The 20,982-nt window shown below is 53.1% G+C and overlaps 1 protein-coding gene across 1 annotated transcript in view; it reads right to left on the reverse strand.

Annotated features, from left to right (window-relative positions):
• Positions 1–508: 508 nt before the first annotated feature.
• The window catches only part of Nkd1 (NKD inhibitor of WNT signaling pathway 1), a 73,049-nt gene continuing 52,575 nt past the window's right edge, over positions 509–20,982 (reverse strand). Inside the window, exons 4-10 of the mRNA NM_001271381.1 lie at positions 18,440–18,506; positions 9,807–9,913; positions 7,945–8,040; positions 4,154–4,301; positions 3,664–3,748; positions 2,768–2,895; positions 509–2,147 (exon numbers count right to left, since the gene is read on the reverse strand). Of these exons, the coding sequence (NP_001258310.1) occupies positions 1,555–2,147; positions 2,768–2,895; positions 3,664–3,748; positions 4,154–4,301; positions 7,945–8,040; positions 9,807–9,913; positions 18,440–18,506 (1,224 nt within the window). The 3' untranslated portion in view covers positions 509–1,554. The remainder of the gene's footprint in view (positions 2,148–2,767; positions 2,896–3,663; positions 3,749–4,153; positions 4,302–7,944; positions 8,041–9,806; positions 9,914–18,439; positions 18,507–20,982) is intronic.

Below are 20,982 nucleotides of genomic sequence, written 5' to 3' on the forward strand. Positions count from 1 at the left end.
GGCGAGCAGCATTTCCTTCTGGGGGCAGACTCTTTCTGGACCCTCAAGAATAAAAGCCCCACCCCCTCTCAAGGCATTCAGCAGATGCTACTGGAGAAGGAAGTAAAACAGGCAGGGGAGGGGAATATGGGCAGCTTCCTCCCGATAAATTCATTCATTCATTCATTCATTCATTCATTCATTCATTCATTCATTCATTCACACAGCCTGCTACATTCTCTGAATGAATGTCATGGTTTCTAGGCGTCTCTTGATCCTCACCCTTCAGTGCTGGTCTGGGTCCTGCTGTCTGTCAGCCTTCAGTTCAGTGTTGGCAGACATCCTTGTTCAGCTCTCCTCAAATTATTAAATCTGGGCAAGTAATCTCATTTATGCAAGGGCCCCAGCTCCTTGACAACGAACCTTTTCTGGTCCCTGGACCCTTGTCAGATAAAATCCTGTTCTGCCAAGGATGCCGCATGGTGTCTCAACTGCCACACCCACTCCACTCTATGCTTCTATACTCGAGCAGGTCTCTCCAAAACCATAGACTACGGAGCCAAGGAATGAGACGGTGGTGGCTGCTTTCGTCTGATGGACAGGCAGCCTTTACAGGTAACACATGGGGTACATTTGGGTTGCAGGAGCCTCCATAGAGCAGCACAGTGATTTCTGCATACCAGCAAAGATACCTGAGAGTGTATTTATAGAAAGATACAGAGACACGGACAGGCAGCATCTACCTATAGCTACAAAGGCTGCTAGAGAGCCGCAAACTATTTGCTGATGGTGAACTCAGGTTTCCCACCCTCCGTCACACAATGGTGCCATTTGGGGAAACCTCGATTCTTTATGCAGCTGCTTCTCTCTGTAGTAGTTCCCAAACTGAGGAGACTACAAGGACAATCCTTAAACACAGGTGCATCCTTCAAAAGCCGAGGGGGGGGGGCACAGGAAGAGAGGACGCTTCCACATTGTGCATGGCAAAGGAAAAAAGAGAAAGGACAGGGCTGGCTTGGGCCAAGGGCTAGTTCCCTTTGATAAGGGGAGGCAGTAACTCCGGGAAACACAGCTAAGGTGTCTAGGTTGAGGTGTGAGACCACAGGGGAGAGAGGGCGCAATGGCAGCCCACTGAAATTCCCTGTGGCATGTTACAATCAATTAAGGGTGAAGTTGAACCAGAATAACACTGAGAGGTAGCAGCTGTTGTCCTCTGGAGCTCTTGAGGGTCTCTGAAGCTGGGCCAGGCAAGGGTGCTCTCCCGGAAGAGCTGGAGTGGGGCAGCTGGGCCGAGGGCTCCTGTGGTTTGGGAAGATCTGTGTGGACCTGCAGCTGGGGTGGCCCAAGGACCCTTCTAGACCCAGAGTCTCTCCTTGGGTGAGTTATATGATCCCCACAACATATAAATAAAAGTTTACTTCTGTGTTTCCATATGTCTTCTACATGAAGGCTGGCTAAATATTAGTGGAGTAACAATAATTATTAATAACAATAATTGCCATAATAACAATAATTAATAGAATAATAATGCCTTAGGGTGTGGGGTGGGTCCTTCCTGTGGCAGCCTGGTGGGGTTTAGGGCTGATAGAAGTGGTGGTAATGGTGGTGATGTTCATGGTGGTGATGGTGCTCATGTCTCTGGATGGACTGCCCAGCCTGGCTCTCGTACACCACCACAGCAGGCAGCTCCCTCACCTGCTCCCGCCCCATGATGGTGGAGCCTCCTGCAGCCAGTGGGGCCTGCAGGCCCCGGCAGCTCGCCTGGCTCTCCTTGGCTCGATGCTTGTGCTTCTTGTGCCCCAGGGGTGGCAGGGTGGGGAGGAGGGCTGGGCCGGTGGCCAGGTGGGCAGAGGGGGACACGGTGTGGGTGGTGGGCACCAGTGGGGGCTTGCTTCTTGTACCTCTGGCCACGTGGCCCATACCCATGTTCTTGCCCTGGGCCTTGGGGGACCTCACAAACTGCTTGTTCCCATCCTGGGTACCCCGGAGCCGTTGCTGGGGTTCTGATGCCTTCACAAATGGGGTGTCAAGAAGGTGGAAGGAGCCCGGGTCCACACCTTGGGGCCTCCGGTGTGGGATGTGGGCGGCTTCTGGCTCGTGGGAGCGAGAGCGAGTGGGGTTGGAGATTCGAGGGGGCAGCTCTGACTTCTGGGCCACTGAAGGGGAGCCTAGGAACCAATCAATCCAACAGACACTTTATGAGCACCCATTGTGTGCACTGGGCTACCCTGGGTTACCAGGTACTAGCACCTCTCTGTCTGAACTACCAGCCCTCCAATGCCCTCTGGCAGCCCTGCAGGGAGAGAACTGATCCCATCTGCTGAGAGGTTAGGAGGGAGAAGGACGGGACTAAAGCGAGGTGGGCAGAGCATTTTAAGTGGATGAAGGGATATGCCGGGTGAACTCAGACAGAACTCAACATAAAGAGGAAGCAGGGCTGGAACAGGTCAGGGGGTGCAGAGGCTGGTAGAATGGCACTTTCCTGGATCAAGCAGCCACTGCCACAGCTATGGCTGATGTGGCGCCAGGACTGAGAGGTTGAGTAGGGCTTTTGCTGGATTCTCAGCGCGCTCTCTCTCTCTCTCTCTCTCTCTCTCTCTCTCTCTCTCTCTCTCTCTCTCTCTCTCTCTCTGATTTTGCCCAGCTTTGTCTAAGTATTACTTTGATTTTGAAAATGTCTTTAATGTTACCTCCTCTGAGAAGAGTCTCTGACCTGTTCGGTAAAAAGCTATACTCATCCCCCCAGTCCTCACCACCCAGCATTGTGAGTCCAGACTATGCCCCTTACCGGGTCCAAACTGAGACGTGTAGTTCTCTATTCCCGCCAGGTCTAGGTAGTGGTTTCTCCTCTCGATGTTCTCATCCACGCAATGGTGGTAACAGTCCGGCTGCTCCAGGTGGCTGTCACCCTGGAACCTGTGACAAAATGGACAGTATGTAGGAAGGCGCAGCCCTTGAAGTCTGCTGGGAAGCCATCAGCAAACAGGCAGCTCCTCACTTCTTCTCCTCTGTGACCTGGGAGAAGGGGGTCCGAGGCTGAAACCTCTCACTCTGGGCCTTCATTTCCCCAAAGCCCACCACAATCTGCCTCACCACCACAAGGTCTGTTCACTGCCCCTCAGTCCCACCCATCTCCAGCGAGCCTGGAGCCTGCAATCCAGCCCACTGCCCAGCTAGCAGTGCCCTAGTGTGGTCTGCCTTCCATGTTCACATGAAGGACTAGTGACAACAGGACAGATTTATAACCCTTCCTCACAATTCTGAGAGCAAGAAGCCTGCAAATGGCAGTGTTGGCCAGGTGTCCTAAGGGATAGGAGACTTGGGGTTTTGTCCCACCGCAGGGAAGGCACATATTCCCCAGTGTGTCAGACCCCCAAGGTGCTACCCTAACCCAATCTATGGTGGGCAGAACATCGGGAACACCCAATACACACTAAATCCAAACCACAGAGAGAAAAATCTCAAGAATTTTTATATGGAATACACTGAGGAACTATATCCAGGGTTTTGCTTTTTCCTATGTTTTGTTTGCAAATTTAGAGTCTGATTTGTAAATCTGTGCTTTCTGAAATAAATCCACAGCCCCTGCAGAGGATCCAGGATGGAGCCTGCACTCAAAGTCCTTCAGGTGTATGTATCTGGCCGGCCCTCAGTACATGTTCGTGGGCACGGGGCATGGCGTACCTGAGCGGGGCTCGCTGCTGCTTCTCCCAGCCACGCAGCTCCTCGGCAGGCTTGGTGTCTGCTCGGGGCCTTGCGCTCTGCAGATCTGAGTCCCAGAAGCCCAAGAAAGACTCGTCAATGCCTACTCCAGCTCTGCCAGGGGCTTCCTGGCATTGTGACTTCAGGGAAGACCAAACTAGCTGCCTGTCCCCCTCACCCCTCCAGAGTCACGAGCTTCCCTCTAAGGCCTGGTCTGCATTCTCTCCACTGCGAGTTCATGTAGCATCTTACTAAGCGCAGTCTCAAATCTATGCCTTTGCTTACACTGGGCCTTCTATCTGTGATTCCCTCCCTTCCCTTTCCCCAGAGGCCTATACCTTCAAGGGCCTTCACTGAGGCCCTTTAGTACACCAAGCAGCTGCCCGTGGTATCTGGGTCTTTCCCCACCCTCCCAGGCTGACTTGGGTCCTCCCCATCTTTCCCATAGCGGGCACCGTCCTGTCAGTCTCACCGGTGTGGTTGAAAAGGACACTCCTCTTGCTCTGGCTCCCATCAGGGGCCACAGTGAGCTTCACCCGCAGTGTCTTGCTTGATGTGGGGGAATGGTTCACAGAGGAGTCAACCACCTCGTAGATGGTGTGCAGCAAGCTGGTAATGTCCTGTTTGGAAAGAAGCAGACCCCCTGTAGACTTTAGCCACAATGCCCTGCCACCAGCAACCTGAGAGCTGATGACTGCTGCTGGGGTGAAGGCCCAGCTCCTTCAAAGAGAGCTGGAGGTGAGACAGTGGGGCATGGGGAAAAGCCCCAGGAAGAGAGAATGAAGAACAGGGGGCAAAGGGCGGAAACTCAGGAACTCAGGGTGACTTGCCAGCCCCTGGGCCCTTAATAGGCAGGCTGTGTGGCTCCTCTCTGATTAGCCTCATCGGGTAGGAGAGTTTACAAACGAGCTCTCAACCCTCCTAGGTGAGAGGCTCCTGGCCATGCTACATACTTGCGCTCTTTGAAAGATAAATAGAAACACAATATGTCCTTACAGTTGACTGGATCATGCCCCTGCCCATTCCTCTGCAGACATCCCCATGGACCCTACACCGGGACCCAGTGAGTGACGTAGGTGCTGACGGTGATAGAGAGGGGCGTATGGGAACGTGTGCTGCCATTCTGTGGCTCGTGGAGCTCAGCTGCTCTCTCCCTCTAAGAAGGCAGCTGTCCACAGACTAGGAAGGGAGCTCTCACCAGAACCATGCAGGCTGATGCCTCAGCCCTAACTCCAGACTCGAGGATGTGAGGAGATCACTTTCTATTGCTGAAGCCACCCTGCCTTGGTAGCGTGAAGTCAGAGTCACTGAAGACAAAGTGGTCTGTGAGAAACCTGACCAAGTATTTCTGGGCCAGTTACCTATTAAACTGGAATGAAGACTCCAGCAGTGATCTAGGAGGCATCTCAGAGACTTCCGACGTGGGTAGAGGGTATAAGAACCCCTTACTAGGAATCCTGTGCTCTGGGTGTCTTATCTGTGGTCAGCTGTCTGAGGGGGCAGCTGCTTCCTTTAAAAAACACCGTATCCCTATGCACACTCACAGTTCCCCTGGCCAGCAATTCTTCATGAATTCTGACATACTTGGCCCCCTCCGCTACCTTTCTTCAGCTGAGGCAGGGGTGACCCCAGCTATGCTATAGCCAGGCAGATGTGTGATGGGTAAAGAGCATGCAGGATCTACAGCAGGGGGATAGGTGAACCCGTGAAACATGGTGGACATTTCACTAGGCTGACTCTACAGGATGAGGCTACTCAGGGTACCCAGAAAGCCAGAGTCTTCTGAGAGATATTCCAAATCACCAATGCTGGCAACTACTTTAGTGTTTAGCCAAAGCTTCTGAACGACCCGATGGGAAGACGTGGAGGACAGACTGTGGAGGACAGGCAGCAGTCTGAGGCCCAGCCTCCGGCTGCTCACCCTTGCTCACACACTGACTCCATTCCTCTTGGTGCAAACAACAGGGCTCCCTTCCTCCCTATCCTTCCCACGGTCCCCTGAAGAGCCACACCACCCGTTCTCAGAACTGCACCTTCTTCAGGAGATGATGGGGACATCACCACGATGGAGGTGACAAACAAGGAAGCCGAGGGCCCCTGCCAACATCCTTCAAGTGTCGGATGGCTCAGAAGCTGAACCAGCAGCTCTGCTGCCATCTTAAAAAAGAGTCTGGGGGCTGGGGATTTAGCTCAGTGGTAGAGTGCTTGCCTAGGAAGTGCAAGGCCCTGGGTTCGGTCCCCAGCTCCGAAAAAAAGAACCAAAAAAAAAAAAAAAAAAAAAAAAGAGTCTGGTACACAGAGATGGGGCCTGCTACTATTTGTTTCTAAACCGATGTGATAAAGATGTGGTCTCGGGGTGGCACTTGCAGGGAAGACATTTTTTTTTTCCTTTTTTCTTTTTTTTTTCGGAGCTGGGGACCGAACCCAGGGCCTTGCGCTTCCTAGGCAAGCACTCTACCACTGAGCTAAGTCCCCAACCCCGGGAAGACACTTTTAAAGGCCCTTGTGATGGGCCTTTGGGTCACTGGAGGCATGTTCCCAGGACTGTGGGACCTGGTCTTCTCCTCTCTCTGTCCTTGTCTCCAGACCCTGAGGTGAGCAACTTGGCTGACACGCACACCTGCCAGATTACGCTGGCTTGCCACGAGCCCGAAACAACAGAACCCACTGACCATGAACTGGAGTGAGCCTGTCCTCTCTCAAGTTGAGTGGCTCAGTATTTGCTACAGTGACAGAAAGCTGAGCGACAGAGGTGACCGCAACTGCTTCCTATGTGACTGAGAGCCCAGGTTCACAAGTTCAGACATGGAGGATTAACCCAGACATGGGCTCTAGGCAGAAGAGGCAGTAAGGTAAGAACCTGTTTGCCTGGGCACACCAAAACACATGTACCCACACTACGAAGAAGAGAGGGAGAGGTGGTAGGTACGGTGGGTTTTAAAAAGGCATGTGTGGACAGAGATGAGTGATCCCCACCAGGCAGGGTCCTTAACTCAACCAGCATCTCAGCTCTTCAGAAAGAAAACACAACGCAGAGGTTTGCTTTGGGCCACACGGACCCACCTCTCGTGGATAGTTTGCCTTCCCTTGGTTCCTTCCTCTCGTCATCAAGGACACAAGTGGCAAGCCAGAAATGAGTGTCTGTTCGTGCCTCTGCCTGCAAGGACTCTGCAGTATGGGATGTACACAGGAAGCCCATAACATACTTAAAGGTGACTTCCTATCTATGCTGTGGAAAAGCTAGTCCTTGTCCCAGCCTGGATGGAGTACCTCTGGAGTCACTGGCAGGTCCACATGCTGGGCCACAAGAGGACACAAAGCCCACACGCCTGTTCTTCTATCTCCACACAGGTGCCAAACACCATCCTGTACAGGCTTCCCCTCATAATGCGGGCCTCCTGGAGAGGCAGAGGGAAGGAGCTGAGCCTGAGCCCTTCTAGGCTTTCCTGGCACTTGGAATGGAATCTGTGTTATTTTGCAGGGCCTTAAGGACCCACTATTATCTATTCTGCAAAGGGGCCACAGGCCAGTCTCCTTCAGTTATTCAGTGGGGATCAGCTATGCAGGCACCCTCCCCAGGGCAGCATGGCTAAGGTCAGCTTGGCATGGACTGTCCCTCTAAGAAGCAGCTTCCTGTGCCAGGGCTCACTTCTGTCCCATTGGTGTTTTCTGCCTCATCAGGATGGCAGAACAACACATGGAGAACTGACACCATCTCTTCCCTGCTGAGCGCTCAGCCTGGTGCACAGTTGGTGCTCAATGGGCAGGGGCAGGGGCAGGGGCAGGGGCAGAGGCAGAGGCAGAGGCATGGAGAGGGTGAGAGGATCTTGGAGGGGTCGTAGGTGGACTCTGAATGGGAAGAGGGACCTGGGACCAGCCATAATCACTGCTTGCTCCTGTCCTGTGTGGCCTTGGGGGCTTACGGAGCCAGTCAAAGGTGGCTGCTAGAGCTTAGGGACTGCATGAAGAAGGCAGCAGGGAAAGACTGCTGAAATCCAGGGTTCCTCTCTGGGAAGGCTTGGACTTTGCCACTGTCTCCCACTTCTCCCCGGAGGGGTACCCCCAGTCCCAGACTGTGCGAGCTGCCCAGCTTACCCATTCTGCCTCTGCTGCACTCACTGAGGGGCCAGGACACTCCCAGCAACCCTTTGCCACAAGTCCTTGCCTAGCCCTGCCCCCACCAGGCAGGAGGAGGGGCAGCAGACTCAAGTCAAGTCCAAGCCCTGTGCCTGAGGGCTGCCACCTAGCAGAAAGCACACTTACCTCACGGGTGACTTTGCCATTGTTGTCGAAGTCATACAGAGTGAAAGTCCACTCTTGCCGGCTGTCCTCCTCCACAGAAACATCACACTGCAGTTCCTGGACAGACAGACAGACAGACATGTGGCTTGTTTAACTATCAACTAAAGCATCACCATGGGCCTGATGGTAAAGCCATGGGCACCCCTGGCTAACCCCTAACTCTGGCAAAGGGACAAGGACAGTGACTAAGACATGATCAGCCAGGGAAAGAGGCCAGAGCCTGGGTAGGGCATCCAGATCCCAGGGCTCCAATAAGCTCTAGTGTTCAAAGACAAAGGAGACATATGAACTCAGAGAGGAGACTTGCCTCACAAGGCAAGCCTCAGTCAAGGGCAAGAAACTTTGGGAAGGCATCAGGACCAATGATTTGGGAAGCCAGGCAAGATCTCAGGACAGGAACTGAACTAGGCAACAGCAGACGGGACATGAAGAGGAGAAACTCCAGACTCTGCCCGGACTCCTCCTGGATGTGTTTCTGATGCTTCCTTTCCTTCTCATGTAAGTGACAGAAAATGATCTTATCTATCCTCTGTCTCATAAAGTCATCAGAATAATTAAGTCCTTTGCCACATGGCCCTTCATCAGCTCAGAGTTCCCAGGTCGACTGAAGTTATGGGGATATTCTCCCCAAACTCCCACCTCAAGTGTCCTGCTTCTCCACCAAGGGCAGCCCCACAGGGCCAGACATCAAAGACCCAGGGGTGACCTGGGTAATGGAACAGCTACAGCCTGGCTCAAAGAGCATGGAGACAGGCCTCGGAACCATGAGGGAAAATAGCTGCTGACTGGAGTGTGCATGGCAGACAAGGTGTTCCTGCTTGCAGCTGCTGCAGCCCGAAGCTGGCTCTCTCTTGTTCTCAAGTAGACCATGCTGAGTTCAAAGCCAGCCTTCCCTCATCTGTGATCTGTGACATGCTAATCTGACACCTGCCAAGTACCCACCCCTCCTGAGAAGTATTTGATGTGATATCATACACACACACACACACACACACACACACACACACACACACACACACCTGCACATATGCATCACACACTGCTGTGCTGGCTAGCTATGTCACTTGTCTGTCCTTGACCACACTGCTTAAAACTCAAGGGAAAAGAAAGAAGTGCCAGTTATACCAAGCAAAGGCAACCCACTATACACTGTAGAATGGGACCCCAGCAGATACCCACAGTCCAGAGAAGGCTGAAACGTGAAAGGACTTGGTCTGAACTCACAGCTTTGAGACAACAGTAGAGCTGCGCCCTGTGGTCTCAGAAAGGAAGGGACAGGGAAGGCGTAAAGCAGTGGGGGTGAGAGAGGCCAGCATCCTCCACTGACCTAGACCTCAGTCTGAGCCCTCACCCTGCGCCTGGTGCCCGGGCTCCACTGCTGGTGTCCGAGAAGAGCAGGAAGATGAGTTATATGCTGTGGGAGAGTCTATTCCTTGTGCTAATCATTCGGTTTGGAAACAGAGGCCCAGAGAGACTGGGGCTCTGCCCAGGGCTCTTGTCTTAGCTTCTTATATACCATAAGAAACCCCCATATGTTCCAGGTCAGCCTCTGGGTGAAAGGGAAGAACTTGAGGACTCTGAAGAAGGCAACAGGCCCAAGGTCTGGAGAACCCGTGTATGCTCACACCTTGCAGTAGGGTCCTGGTGGTGTATACTGGTCACCATTCATGTGGAGAGGGCTGTGGCCGAAGTGTCATGGCCCAGGGGCAGCAGGAAGGGTCTGCCCCAGAAGCAATTATCCACATAAGAGGTGAGAGCTCCTCCTCGGTTTCCCCTTTCAGGAGCACCACCGTAAAAATCACAGTCCTCAGAAGGAAACTCACTTCAAACTTGAGCTGCTTCTTGGAGGCCTGGCCCGGTTCGCTCAGTTTCTCCATTCTCTTCTCATCTCCGCTGACCAGGCTGTCGGTCTTCTCAGGCGGAAGGGCCACTGTGGGGAGACACAGGGAGAGAAGAGTAAGTCAGGATCAGGTGGCCGTGCTGTGTCCTCAGTGCTGGGCCCTCCTGCCCTCCCTATTGGCTGCGCTCCACATCCTTCAATTCTTGGCCCTGGTAATACCACAGGCCATCCCAGAGAAAGCCTTTGTGGTGTAGTCATACCAGTTACTCAGGTTTCTCAGTAGCCTCTCAGACTCCTGATGGGCCCCAGCTTTACAGACTGGATAAGCAGCCTATAGGCAGACCCAGGGCCTTGTACAGACATCCAGCCAGGGTAGGGCATGGAGTAGTATTTGGGAGTCCAGGGACCACAGTCTTCTGCAGTCACTGCCTCCTATACTGCCGACCCTGTGGTCCCCTCAAAGATGCTGATGCACTTAGAGCAGAGGGAGAACTGAGGGAAGAGGTTGAGGATGGGCTGGTGTGCTTTGCTGAAGGACTCTGGCCTCTCCAGGGATTACACTCACCCTGACCCTTGCCCTTGACCTCCACTCACCTGGGGTTCTCCCCTCTGCCAAAGGACATGGTCATCTGTGTGTCTGTCTTTCAGGAGCAGAACAGAAACATGAAGTGTGTGGCCGACTGGTACCATTTTTCCTGTGTCTAAAAGGGGCCAGCCTGGTAGACCCATCATTCTAGACCCAGAACCCAGGTGACAGGTTCCGCCATGTAACAGAATGTCCAGAGGGATCCTTTGACCCTTTCTGTGACACAAAGAAGCTCCACTGTACTTTTCTAGAAGACGCTCCCACCTCTTCCCTCCTCAAATGCCCTGGATGGAGACTTTGTTGTTCTACTGTAGGGAAACAAATGGAGTAGGGTCCTGATCTAAGAGGGCTGGGATGCCTGGAGGACTGTGAGGGGACCTGAGATGGCTCGACCAGACGGAGTTCCAACTGAACTTTCTTGGGATGTCAGGATCCTGGTGAAATGAGGCACACCAGGACAGTGGGGCTCTGTCCCCACCTCACTCAACCCACATATCCCAGTGTTGGGATAAGCACCCAAGAGCAACAAGAGCATAGGGGTGGGGAGTTCAGGGTGGGATGGACATACGCCACCTTCCTTTGTTCATATTCTCTTGGCAGCTATTTACAGCAGTCTATACGGTATCCTGGAACCAGTGTTCACAGCATGGGCAGCGGACTCGTATAGTACTGGGCCCCATAGCTCTCAGCACTGACTACTCATGAACTATGTCTTCATTGGGACCTTTTGAAGCAGTTACTATTATTAGCTCCATTTTCTAGATGGGAAAACCAAGGCATAGGAATACTCAGGGTTTCCAGAGACTTCAGCAGCTACAGCCAGGGGCAGTGGTTCATTCCCCAGGAAGCCTCTTTCTTCTCTCTCTTCCTGCCTCAACACAGCCAGCACCCACAAGGGCCTCCAGCCCAGACTGCCAGAGAGACCACAGCTCCCTAACACCATTGAGAGTGCTGACTGTGGAATGGTACGTTATTGCAAAGTAAAGTTGGGGATCACAAAACCAGGATGGCCACCTCCTCAGAAGGCTCCTGGGGACCGGCACCCTTACTTCAGGCAGGCCACTAGCCTCAAGTACTTTGTATTCCGCCCTAACTGTCCACTCTGATCCTATTGGTCAGACACTCTTCTCCAGCAGATACTGAATCCAGAAATGCCGGGCTGGTGACTGGCTAGGGACTCAGAGACAGTCAATAGTCAATCACCAACTACTAAATCTATTTAGTGCCCACTGGGCTACAGATGCTACCATGAGTCTAGACAGGGAGCGAGGTATTGCCATTCAGGCCCTGGGGAGAGGTGGTCCTCCTGCTACTCCATGAACCAGGGAGCTGTGCTGAGGCCCTGGCTTTAGTTGCCACCAGCATGTCCAGCACACAGAGCTGGCCTGCACAGGAGTTTCATGGGAGAGAGTGGCATTTGGTACTCCTACTTTTCCAACCCAGGCAGCTTTAAGAGTCTGTACAGTGGAGGAGGGGTGGTATCTCCCTCACAGGGATATTGGTTCTCAGTGGACAGCATCCTCAAGGACGTTCCAGGAGAGGGCTGTGAGGAGACTGCTGGTCAGATACTATGGGGGGGGTACTCAGCAAGTGCTCAGTAAGTGCTGACTGTCCCCCAGTCCCAGCTGGCAGCTCAGGTGTGAACAATCTCCCTTGCCCCATCTCCCCCTCTGTAGGAGCTACAGAGATGTCATGGCCTGCAGACTCCCCCCTTCCCCCTCCCAGAGAGAGAAGAGGAAGCAGAAAGCAAAACAAAGCCTCGCTCCATCTTCAAAGCCTCGGCCTGGCTCTGCAGAGGTCCTGCTGATGCGAGCTGGCCAGGCTTATCGAAACCTGACTTCAAGTTCAAAGGGAAGTTATCAGACAAGCACCTCCAGGTTCAATGTTGCCTTTCATGTTCCACTTGATAAGCCCCAAAGACAAGGAACCGCTGTTCCGTTCTCTCCTCTGGAGCAGTCTTGCTTCCATGGTAGAGAGCACGGCTTCCTTCGGATCCTCCCCTGCCCCTTCCTTTCTCCTCACCTGAGATGGAAAGCACCCCCCTTTCTATCCTCATGTTTCCTCTCTAGAGAACGGAGTGCCTTAGACTGTCCTCTCTTCCCCAGCTCATCTGTCATGATGTCCTAGCTCATCAAGCCTCCAGGATCCCCCTGGGTGGCCATATCAGTGAACATTCAGATCATCCCAGCTAGACGGGGCAGAGCTGCACAGTGGGCCTGGGAAACATGCTGCCAGGGTAAGACTCCTTGACACCCTGTGCCTTACCACAGTCCTTTCACCCCTATTGTCTGTCCCCTGACCAAGTGCAGGAGTAGGTGGCAGGGAACCCACAGAAAGTCATGTAGGCCCAGGGTCAGAGGCAAGGGCTAGGATTCTGGCAGCTGGCATGGGGGTTTGGTCTCGAAACCAAAGCAAGGCAAACCGCATTGTAGCCTGGCGGCTGAGTAGAACATCTCTACCTGGCTATGGCCACTGGCATCAGGGCCAGGCAGCAAATGCTGCTCACTGCAGGCCACCCACATCATATTCCCAGGGGTCAGGAGGATAACCACGCTGCCAGGAAGGACTCCAGTGGCCAAATCCTCACTCTGCTTCTTGTCCCTGCTTAACCAGCTGCCAGTCTGAGACATCTTTCAAAGGCGCTCCAAGCATACTCCAACTGCCAGGGATTGCCATAGCATGGCACATTGCCAGAGACGGGAGAAAGGGAAGCACAGGAAAGGGAGCTGAGGGAGGAACCCAGTAAGATGTTCCAGTGCCCAAGAAGCATGTTAGAGGGATAAAGAACAGGGTGCCAAGTATGCCTTGTGAGCCCTGGGCCCGCAGCCTGGCTTTCCAAGTGAAGTTTAACGAGCCATGTCACATGTACTAGTCCCTGGCTGCTTCTGCTGTACACGGGAGAGAGCTGAATCAAGTCTTCACAGCTAGGGCCTGATTCCCTCTGTGTACTGCTTAGGTGAAGGCAGCCCTCCCCTCCTTCCTAGGCACACGTAGCTCAATAGGACACAGCCTGGAAGTTACCTGCGACTCACTGCTCAGCTAACTGTGGAGTACCTAACCTGCTCGACCATTCGCGGAGGCCACAGAAGAGAGGAAATGCCATTTCTACTTAAAAGCACTTCTTAGCCCAGAAGACAGCGAGAGGGGGCTGTGTTGTGGGCATTCTTCTCTTTGGAAGCTGTTCTCTATCCGTCCCACACTGAGGCCACGGCCACCAGAGCTGGCTGGCTGATTTAGCAGAAGATTCTCTCTAAGCGTCAGCTCCAGCCTGGCCGCACTCCACCCCCAGCCACTGCCAGATTAAATGCGTTACTTGACCGTCTTCACCCGGCTCCCTTTGAAGTTCCCTTCTCGAGCTTCAAAATACCTTTTGGAGGGAGATCAGACAGCATTAAACAGAATTACTAATTAATTAAGCAAAGTTAAATTTTAAACACTGTTTGTTGTGTTAGCCAAAAGCCTGAACAGAACAGACTTCTTTCCTCCACTGAGATCAAAGACAGCCTCTTTCCCTCTCCCCTCCCCCAGTTTAAAAAAGGGAAGGAGGAGGAGGAGGACGGAGAGGAGGAAGAAGAGAAAGGGAAGAGACTTGGGAACCAGGGAAAGGTGGCAACTGTGATTAGAGCCTGGATTCCCGAACCATCCCAGGGACCAATAGGAGGCACCTCTGGGATCACATGCTGGGAGAGGTCCTCATCACTTTCTGGGGACTGTTTACCCTGGCAAACAGCAGTAACCTAGAGAGCAGCCTGGCACAGCCCACCCAGCCTGAGCACCTACAGCTGGCGCCACCCAAACAGCAGGGGCAGAAGAGGGCTGGGAAGCCCAGTGCACAGCAGCTCCTTCCTAAGCTGTATGGGTCCATGCCTCACCTAGGGCTTTTATCCTGTGACTAGGGCCACGTGGGGGGTCATCTGAAGATGCTGGGAGAGAGGCTTTGAGAAGTGTCATGCACGTGGCACCAGAGAGCTGGGTGGTGTATTACTCCTGACATTTCTCAAGCGGATGACAGGCAGGTGTGGAAGGCGGAGTACTGAGCAGTGTCTCTTAATTGGTACAAACGCATCTGAGCTGGCAGGGCAGGGTCTACCTCCATTCAATCTGGCAGTTCATTCTGTACAGTCCCATATGGGGTCCTGTGATGACCTCCCAGCAGGCTCCATGTCTGCACAGACAGAACTCTTAACTTTCCGGAGGCTGGTCCCTGCTAGCTGCTACCCCTGTATTATATTGCTCCCAGGGGCTGGTGCATCTACTCATCCATACAGAGGAGGGTTTTCATAAGTATGAACCCAGCTGTGCCATGTCCTCCACACAGGTATAGATAAGCTAAGACAGACAGATGCTGTCAATCCTGACTTGAGCAACTTGGGGATCTAGTATAGAAGGACACCATTGAAACTCAAACTCAGGTGACAGCAGTCAATGGTAGCTTATTTTAATCCAACCCACAAGAGCCTAGTTAACAGCAAGCTTGGATAAAAGCAAGAAGTTGAAAACCAGGTTATGGCCAAAGCAGGGAAGAACCAGGCAATGTGCAGAAATGACCGTCAAGGGTCTGACACGTGTCTTTCTACCTGGATAGTCAGCAAATTTTCAAGCAGACACGATACAGGACTGAGTACAAACCGGGGTTTCCGTGCTGACATTTGGACACACGCCCTATCATGCTCCTGATCCCCTCCAACTGTCCACACAAAGATATCTGTGACAAATATTCTGGTCTGAGGGTGGCTTGCCAGGATGTTTCTGGGCCTCCAAGCCTCCAGCAAGCAGCTGTCAGGGGGAATGCAGATGGATTTTAATATTAGCCTATGCCAAAAATAATTAGGAGGGTAAATCTGCGGCCTCGAGGAGAAAGACCGTGTGTGCATTCCAGGCCAAATGGTTTCTTGCATGATTGGCACGGGCCTCAGGAGGGAAAAGGCTCCAGAGATGAGCAGATGTGCCAGCCTGGCACTGCCGGTCAAGTTGGCAGGTACACATGTTGTCTCATTAAGTCCTTACTAACACAGTGTACGGGTGTCAGCATTTGCATTTCACAACATTGGGAACGACGCTTAGACAGCAAAATGGAAATCCGGGCAAGGTGGCATGCTCCTGTCATGCCAGCACTTAGGAGGGAGGCTACGGCAGGACTGTGGCTTTGAGCCCTCCACCCTGACCCTGCCAGGCTATGGCACCAAGACTCTGTATTTAAAAAAAATAGAAAGAAAAGAAAAGAAAGAGAACAGGAAAAAGAATGTATTTTTCGTGGCCTCTCCCTACCCCCACCATTGCACCACAGTCAGATCTCGAAAGCCTGGAGGTTTTCTGGTTATAAACGTGAGAGTAGAATTTCTGCACAGACTCCCATGACCCAGAAGTCATGCCTTGCTTGAGACAGCACCAAAGGGTGGAGAGCTTAGGCTGGAGTTTTATGTCATTGCTCAAATCTAGATAAGAGGGAAGTTGGGCCAAGTGATCCTCACTGACAGGAAAGAAGCCAGGGGTGTCGCTAATGTACCTTTGCAAGGATAGATGTTCCTCATGCTCCCCAAAACTTTCAAGGACAAAGGGCAGAAAGAGATGGAGAGGGTGAGGGAAAATTGCATGTGGGCATGCGTGTGCGTGTGTGTTTGTATGCATCTGCTCGTACTGGTGTGGCCAGCTACTTTCCTAGGCCCAACCAGGCCTTTTTAGGCAATCCTATCGGGGAATTTTCAATTTCAAGAGCCTCAAGTTCAAACAAGTTTGAGTGAACATCCGAAAGAGCCCAGTGTCCTGAATTAAGGAGTATCTGCTGTGAGCCTCTGCTTTTCAGGGAACCACCCAGCAGCAGTGATCTGGCTAGCAGAGCCCCCAAGCATTCCCCGGCTTGCCTCCAAATGTGCACACTGCCCTCCCACATGCCATCGCCGGGCTCACATCCCAGGATTCTGCTTTAGAGACACTTGTGTCTGAGAGGGAAGAGGTAAAGGGGAAACAGAGAAAGGAGGCAACTGTCTACAAAAAGTGTCTGGTCCTCATACTCTGGGGCCTGAAGAGAAGTGAGGGACACTGTGAGTGAAGGCAGCAACCCTGGACAAAGAGAGAGAAGAGTGGGCCCGTATGGTCCATCCATCCTGCTAATGGGAAAGGCCATGAAGGAGATTAGCTTTTGAACCTGGCCATCAGAGACACAGCTAAACCTCCCTGGCACAGTAGAGCCACGACTTCCACTGCCTATGTTACACTTCCACAGCAGGCAAATGGGAAGACACTGAGTCAGGTTCACTCTGTGGAAATGGCTTAGAGGTGCTGGGGACTGGGGTGTGATTGCTGAGCTTACAGGGGAGCTCAAGCAGGGAGGGAAGCCAGAGCAGCTGTCTGCTGCTCCCCAGAGACCTCCTCAGGCTTCAGGCACTGCCAGCTAGCCTTGCCAACAGACCTGCCCAGGGGGAGTGAATGGAACTAGCTGAAGCCATTTCTTAGAAGCCCTTGCCCTCCTGCTCCAGTATGCTGTCCCTTCACTCCAGTCCCCAACAGCCAGGTGGCTCGAGCACCTCAGTGCCCCCCCCCCGCCCAACCAAATGCCCTGCACCCACAGTTTCTTCCTTTCACTCAGGCTTCTCTTTGCCTTTAGCCAGACACCACGCTCCCGTGGGTTTTGTCTTCAAGGCCTGGAGGGGACCTGGCCCACTGAGAGGGGTCATATACTTTGGTGGCCTTGACAGCTTCACTAGATGGGAAAGCAACTATGGCTTGCCAGGTTCTGCAAAACTAGGTTTCTGCAGCAGATGCCAAGTGGGAGCTAGGGTCGGTAGGGCAGTTTCAAGTGGGAGGCAACAAGGACACCCTGGGGATAGGGGACACTCATCATAAGTCAGGGGAGCCCATGATGGACAGAGCTCCCTTGGATGTATCAAGGGCCTGCCCACCGAGGCAGGACTGACTTGCACTCAGGGCACAGGCCTCAGAAGTGAGCAAGGGGCTGGCCCTCCTGTCCTGCTGGATCCCCAGAAGGAGGGTCTCTCTCCTTTCCACACCCCGCCACACAGGCCTGCGGTCAGCTTGGAACCTCTGATGTTTACTTTGTTCTTTCCCAAGTTCAAAAGGAGCTCACAGCCCTGCACAGCAAGCCAGCCTTAATCTCCTGCTTCGCTCCCAGCTGGCCAGTTAAGGCGGCTAAGACTCGGGATTAGGGGCAGCTTTACAGAACAACCCAGGAGCCAAAGCCCTCCTCTCCTGGGATGGCCAGAGACTCCTTTTCATCTTCACGCCTCACAAGACCCCTTCCCTCCCTTCAACAGCCCTCAAGCAGCCAAGAGGCAATGAGACTGGCCACAGAAAGACAAAGATTCTCCTGGTTTCCTCTCCTGGTTTGTCAGGAACGGAGGGATGCCACAGCCTAGGTCCAGCAGGTGTATGGCCAGGGCTCAGAGGCCTCAGCCTGCCGTGTGCAGCCACACACAACCTTCTCTAGTGTGGGGAGGCTTCAGCCATGGCACGGGGAATGGCAAGGGAACCCCAAGTGGGCACTGGGTCCAGGGTCCTTCCAAGGGTCTCAAAGAACAGGCAGGGTCCTTGCTCTCCCAGGCTGCTCAACATTGGCGAGGCTCTCCTCCCATTGTGAGTAACGGGCAGATGAAGCCCTCTCCCCTACTTAGGGCATAGTTGTGGGAAGTCAGCTTAGCCACGTGGGTAGCTGCAAAGCATCTATGGATGAGGGCACAGGCATTGCCGGCAACAAACCAGCAGGCGAGAGGTTGGGTCCATGCCACTGTCCTTAGCTCTACAGCCTCTGGAGAAAGGAGGGCTTTTGCATAAGGGACCAGAGGAGAAAGGGCAGAGGCCAGTGGTGGACACTCACTCATTATCATCGGCAGCACCATAGGGCGTTAGTCCTGTGAGGGCCTGCTTGAAGCCTGACAGCTCCTGAGCACAGGTATGGATGTAACCCAGAGTGCTGAGAAGGGTTTCACATCCCCTGCCTACACCTTCTGGGCTCTATGGGCCTTTCCCCCCCCCCCACCCTAGTGCCACAGGCAGAGCTACTGAAACCCACATACCTTCTAGGGGGAAGTCGTCCTCGTCCCCCTCACCGAGAGCCTCTCTAGAAGTGTCACCCACGAGTTCCTGGGGAAGACAGAGCAGCAGGTTATAAGATAGCGGGTGGCCCAGGAGGAACCTACCTGAATAGACTGGACAGGTGGCAGTGTGGACATAGAAACAGGCAGATGGGACGGGACCTGGTCATATGATAATGTAAGTGGCTTCTCAGGGCACAGCACCTGGGGAAAAACTGCCCAAGGCCTACAACTCCTAGAGGCCAAGTCTATGACCAGGTAAGATCAGTGTCCCTTGTCCCTCCTGTCCATCCAACTTCACAGCCACAGACTCAGAAAGGTATCAGAGAGACCTCAGCCTAGATTCTTCCTCCAAACAAGGTTGGGTCCTCTGCGCTCTCCTCTCTGAACATCCTCTAGGCCAAGAAGCCGAGGCCTGGGCCTGTGTGCTGTGGCCCCAGTGACCTTCCTAGGGCCTCCATATCTTGTCCACACCCCATCTTCCCAGACTTTACTCTGATCTTGGCATATGCCTAGTCTGTCCCCTCGATGAGCTGGTGACTTTGGAACCAACATGGCGGGGGTCCTTCCCAGCAGCCTTTTCAAGCTGCCATTCAGATGCTGTCATATTGGCAAAGGGAACGCTGTGCCCTACAAGCGAGGAAAGGTCTGAGATATCAAGGGACTAAAGCTCTAAGTATCCCAACTCACCCCAGCTAAGTAGAGATTCAGAAAGAATTAGACTGTAGCTTACAAAAATGTCTATTTTTTTTTTTTGGTACTCAGCCAAGAATTTTCAAACCTAAGATTACTTAGATGAGGTTAAATAAGACCTTTATAATATAAGATTTCCCAGTCTTCCCGTGGTCAGCACCACGTAGGTTTCCACTGCTGTATATTGCAGTGTGGGGCTCACATCTCAAGGACCACAGCGACGGCATTAGGAAAACCCTCCTCTCTTGGAAAACGAAGAGATCAGGGATGGGCACCACCATATTCTGTTTCCTCATGTGGTTGGTGTGATGGCACTCCTAAATCCCAGCAAACCTTAAGCACTAGGAAGTCCAAATGCAGCAGCTGTTACAAAGTCTCGTTGGGACAACAAAAACCTGTGCTTTGGCAAAGCGTTCACAGAATACAAACCACCCAAGCTCTGGACTTCAGATGCTTAAAGAACGTCCAGGCTTGCCCTGGCGAGGCACAGAAAGGGATGCCGCAGGGAGCAGGTGGTTCAATGGTTAGTGCCCCGGAGGTGGCTTCGAGCCTCCACTTTGGTTTTAGAGACAGAGATCTCTCTGTCTGCATGTAGCTTTCTAGACCAGTCTAGGCACTGCACTCCTTCCAGATGGCTGAAACACGGCTGCTCCTGCCCTGGTACCCCATTTACTAAAGCCCGGGTGACTTCCTTCACAACCCCTTCTTGCCAATGATCATAATCGCTGAACATTTCCCCAGCTTGTAAACCTGGCTGTTTGAGTTAACAGAGCCAGCGTTGACAGGGAATCTGCAGACAGTGACAGGAAAGAGACATCGTCAGATGGCAGGGATGCCCCAGCAGCCAATTAAAGTCCAACTTTCATGCCATAGAGACTGCTGCCATCTCTTCAGCCCCAAACTGCTGGCAGGCCGTGCTTGTGACAGGAGCAGGCGGCAGGCTTTAAGGGGACAAAGGCCCTTCATGCTGGGTCCTATAGGAGAGAGTGGGCTCAGCAGTGACCTCAGCAGCCCTGACAGCACCGTAGCAAGGATGCTGGCAATGATGAACCTTTGAGGTCTGTGTTATCTACTGGTGCTACCACCATATCACCCCAACTGATGCTGCACCCCTACCAGCATGACCATGAACGACAGATCCAGCGAACCTGCAGAGGACTGAGCTCACACAAGGTCTATGCTCCTTACACACTGTGGTGCTTCCCTGGGCCTCTCCAGGGTCTTAGGATACAGTGTTGGTGGTCTTTAGACCCAGGGAAATGTAGCACAGTGAACCAACCCAGGGTCATGCCCTGGCTTCTGGGCTCTCCCAGCATTTGGACTCTGGTGGACTTATCTGTACAATGGCCCCAGTATAAACCACACTATGGTATGGCAGCTAGCACTGGACACACAGCAGGCAGTGTGGGCAAGTGTTATATAACCCCCTCTGGCCACCCCAACAGTCCTGCTATATCATGGAGCACGTGTGAGCACTGGCATCACATGACAAACAAGGATGCTGACAGCAGCCCAAGTGACAGCGGCTGCTGTCTGTGGCAGAGTACGTGTGCAGAACGCCCAGTGTGTGCAAGGCCTGGGATCTCACTCACAGCCCTGCAAGAAGGGAAGGGATTGGATGGCAAGGAGAGCGCAGGGGAACGGAGCCCTCTCTACTGTATGCCTGAGACCAGCCTGGGCTACACCTTATCTCAAACAAACAAACAAACAAACAAACAAATGCATGGCACAGGACCGGGTCTACCCAGTGGGACTCAGGACAGCACAGCTCCTTGCTCTCTGTGGTAAGGGTTGGTCCAGGCTCTAGCCTGGCTGTAAGCCCAGTCCACACA

The sequence above is a fragment of the Rattus norvegicus genome, chromosome 19 (assembly GCF_021556685.1).
Source record: "Rattus norvegicus strain SHRSP/BbbUtx chromosome 19, alternate assembly SHRSP_T2T, whole genome shotgun sequence".
In the NCBI taxonomy this organism is placed as follows: Eukaryota; Metazoa; Chordata; class Mammalia; order Rodentia; family Muridae; genus Rattus; species Rattus norvegicus.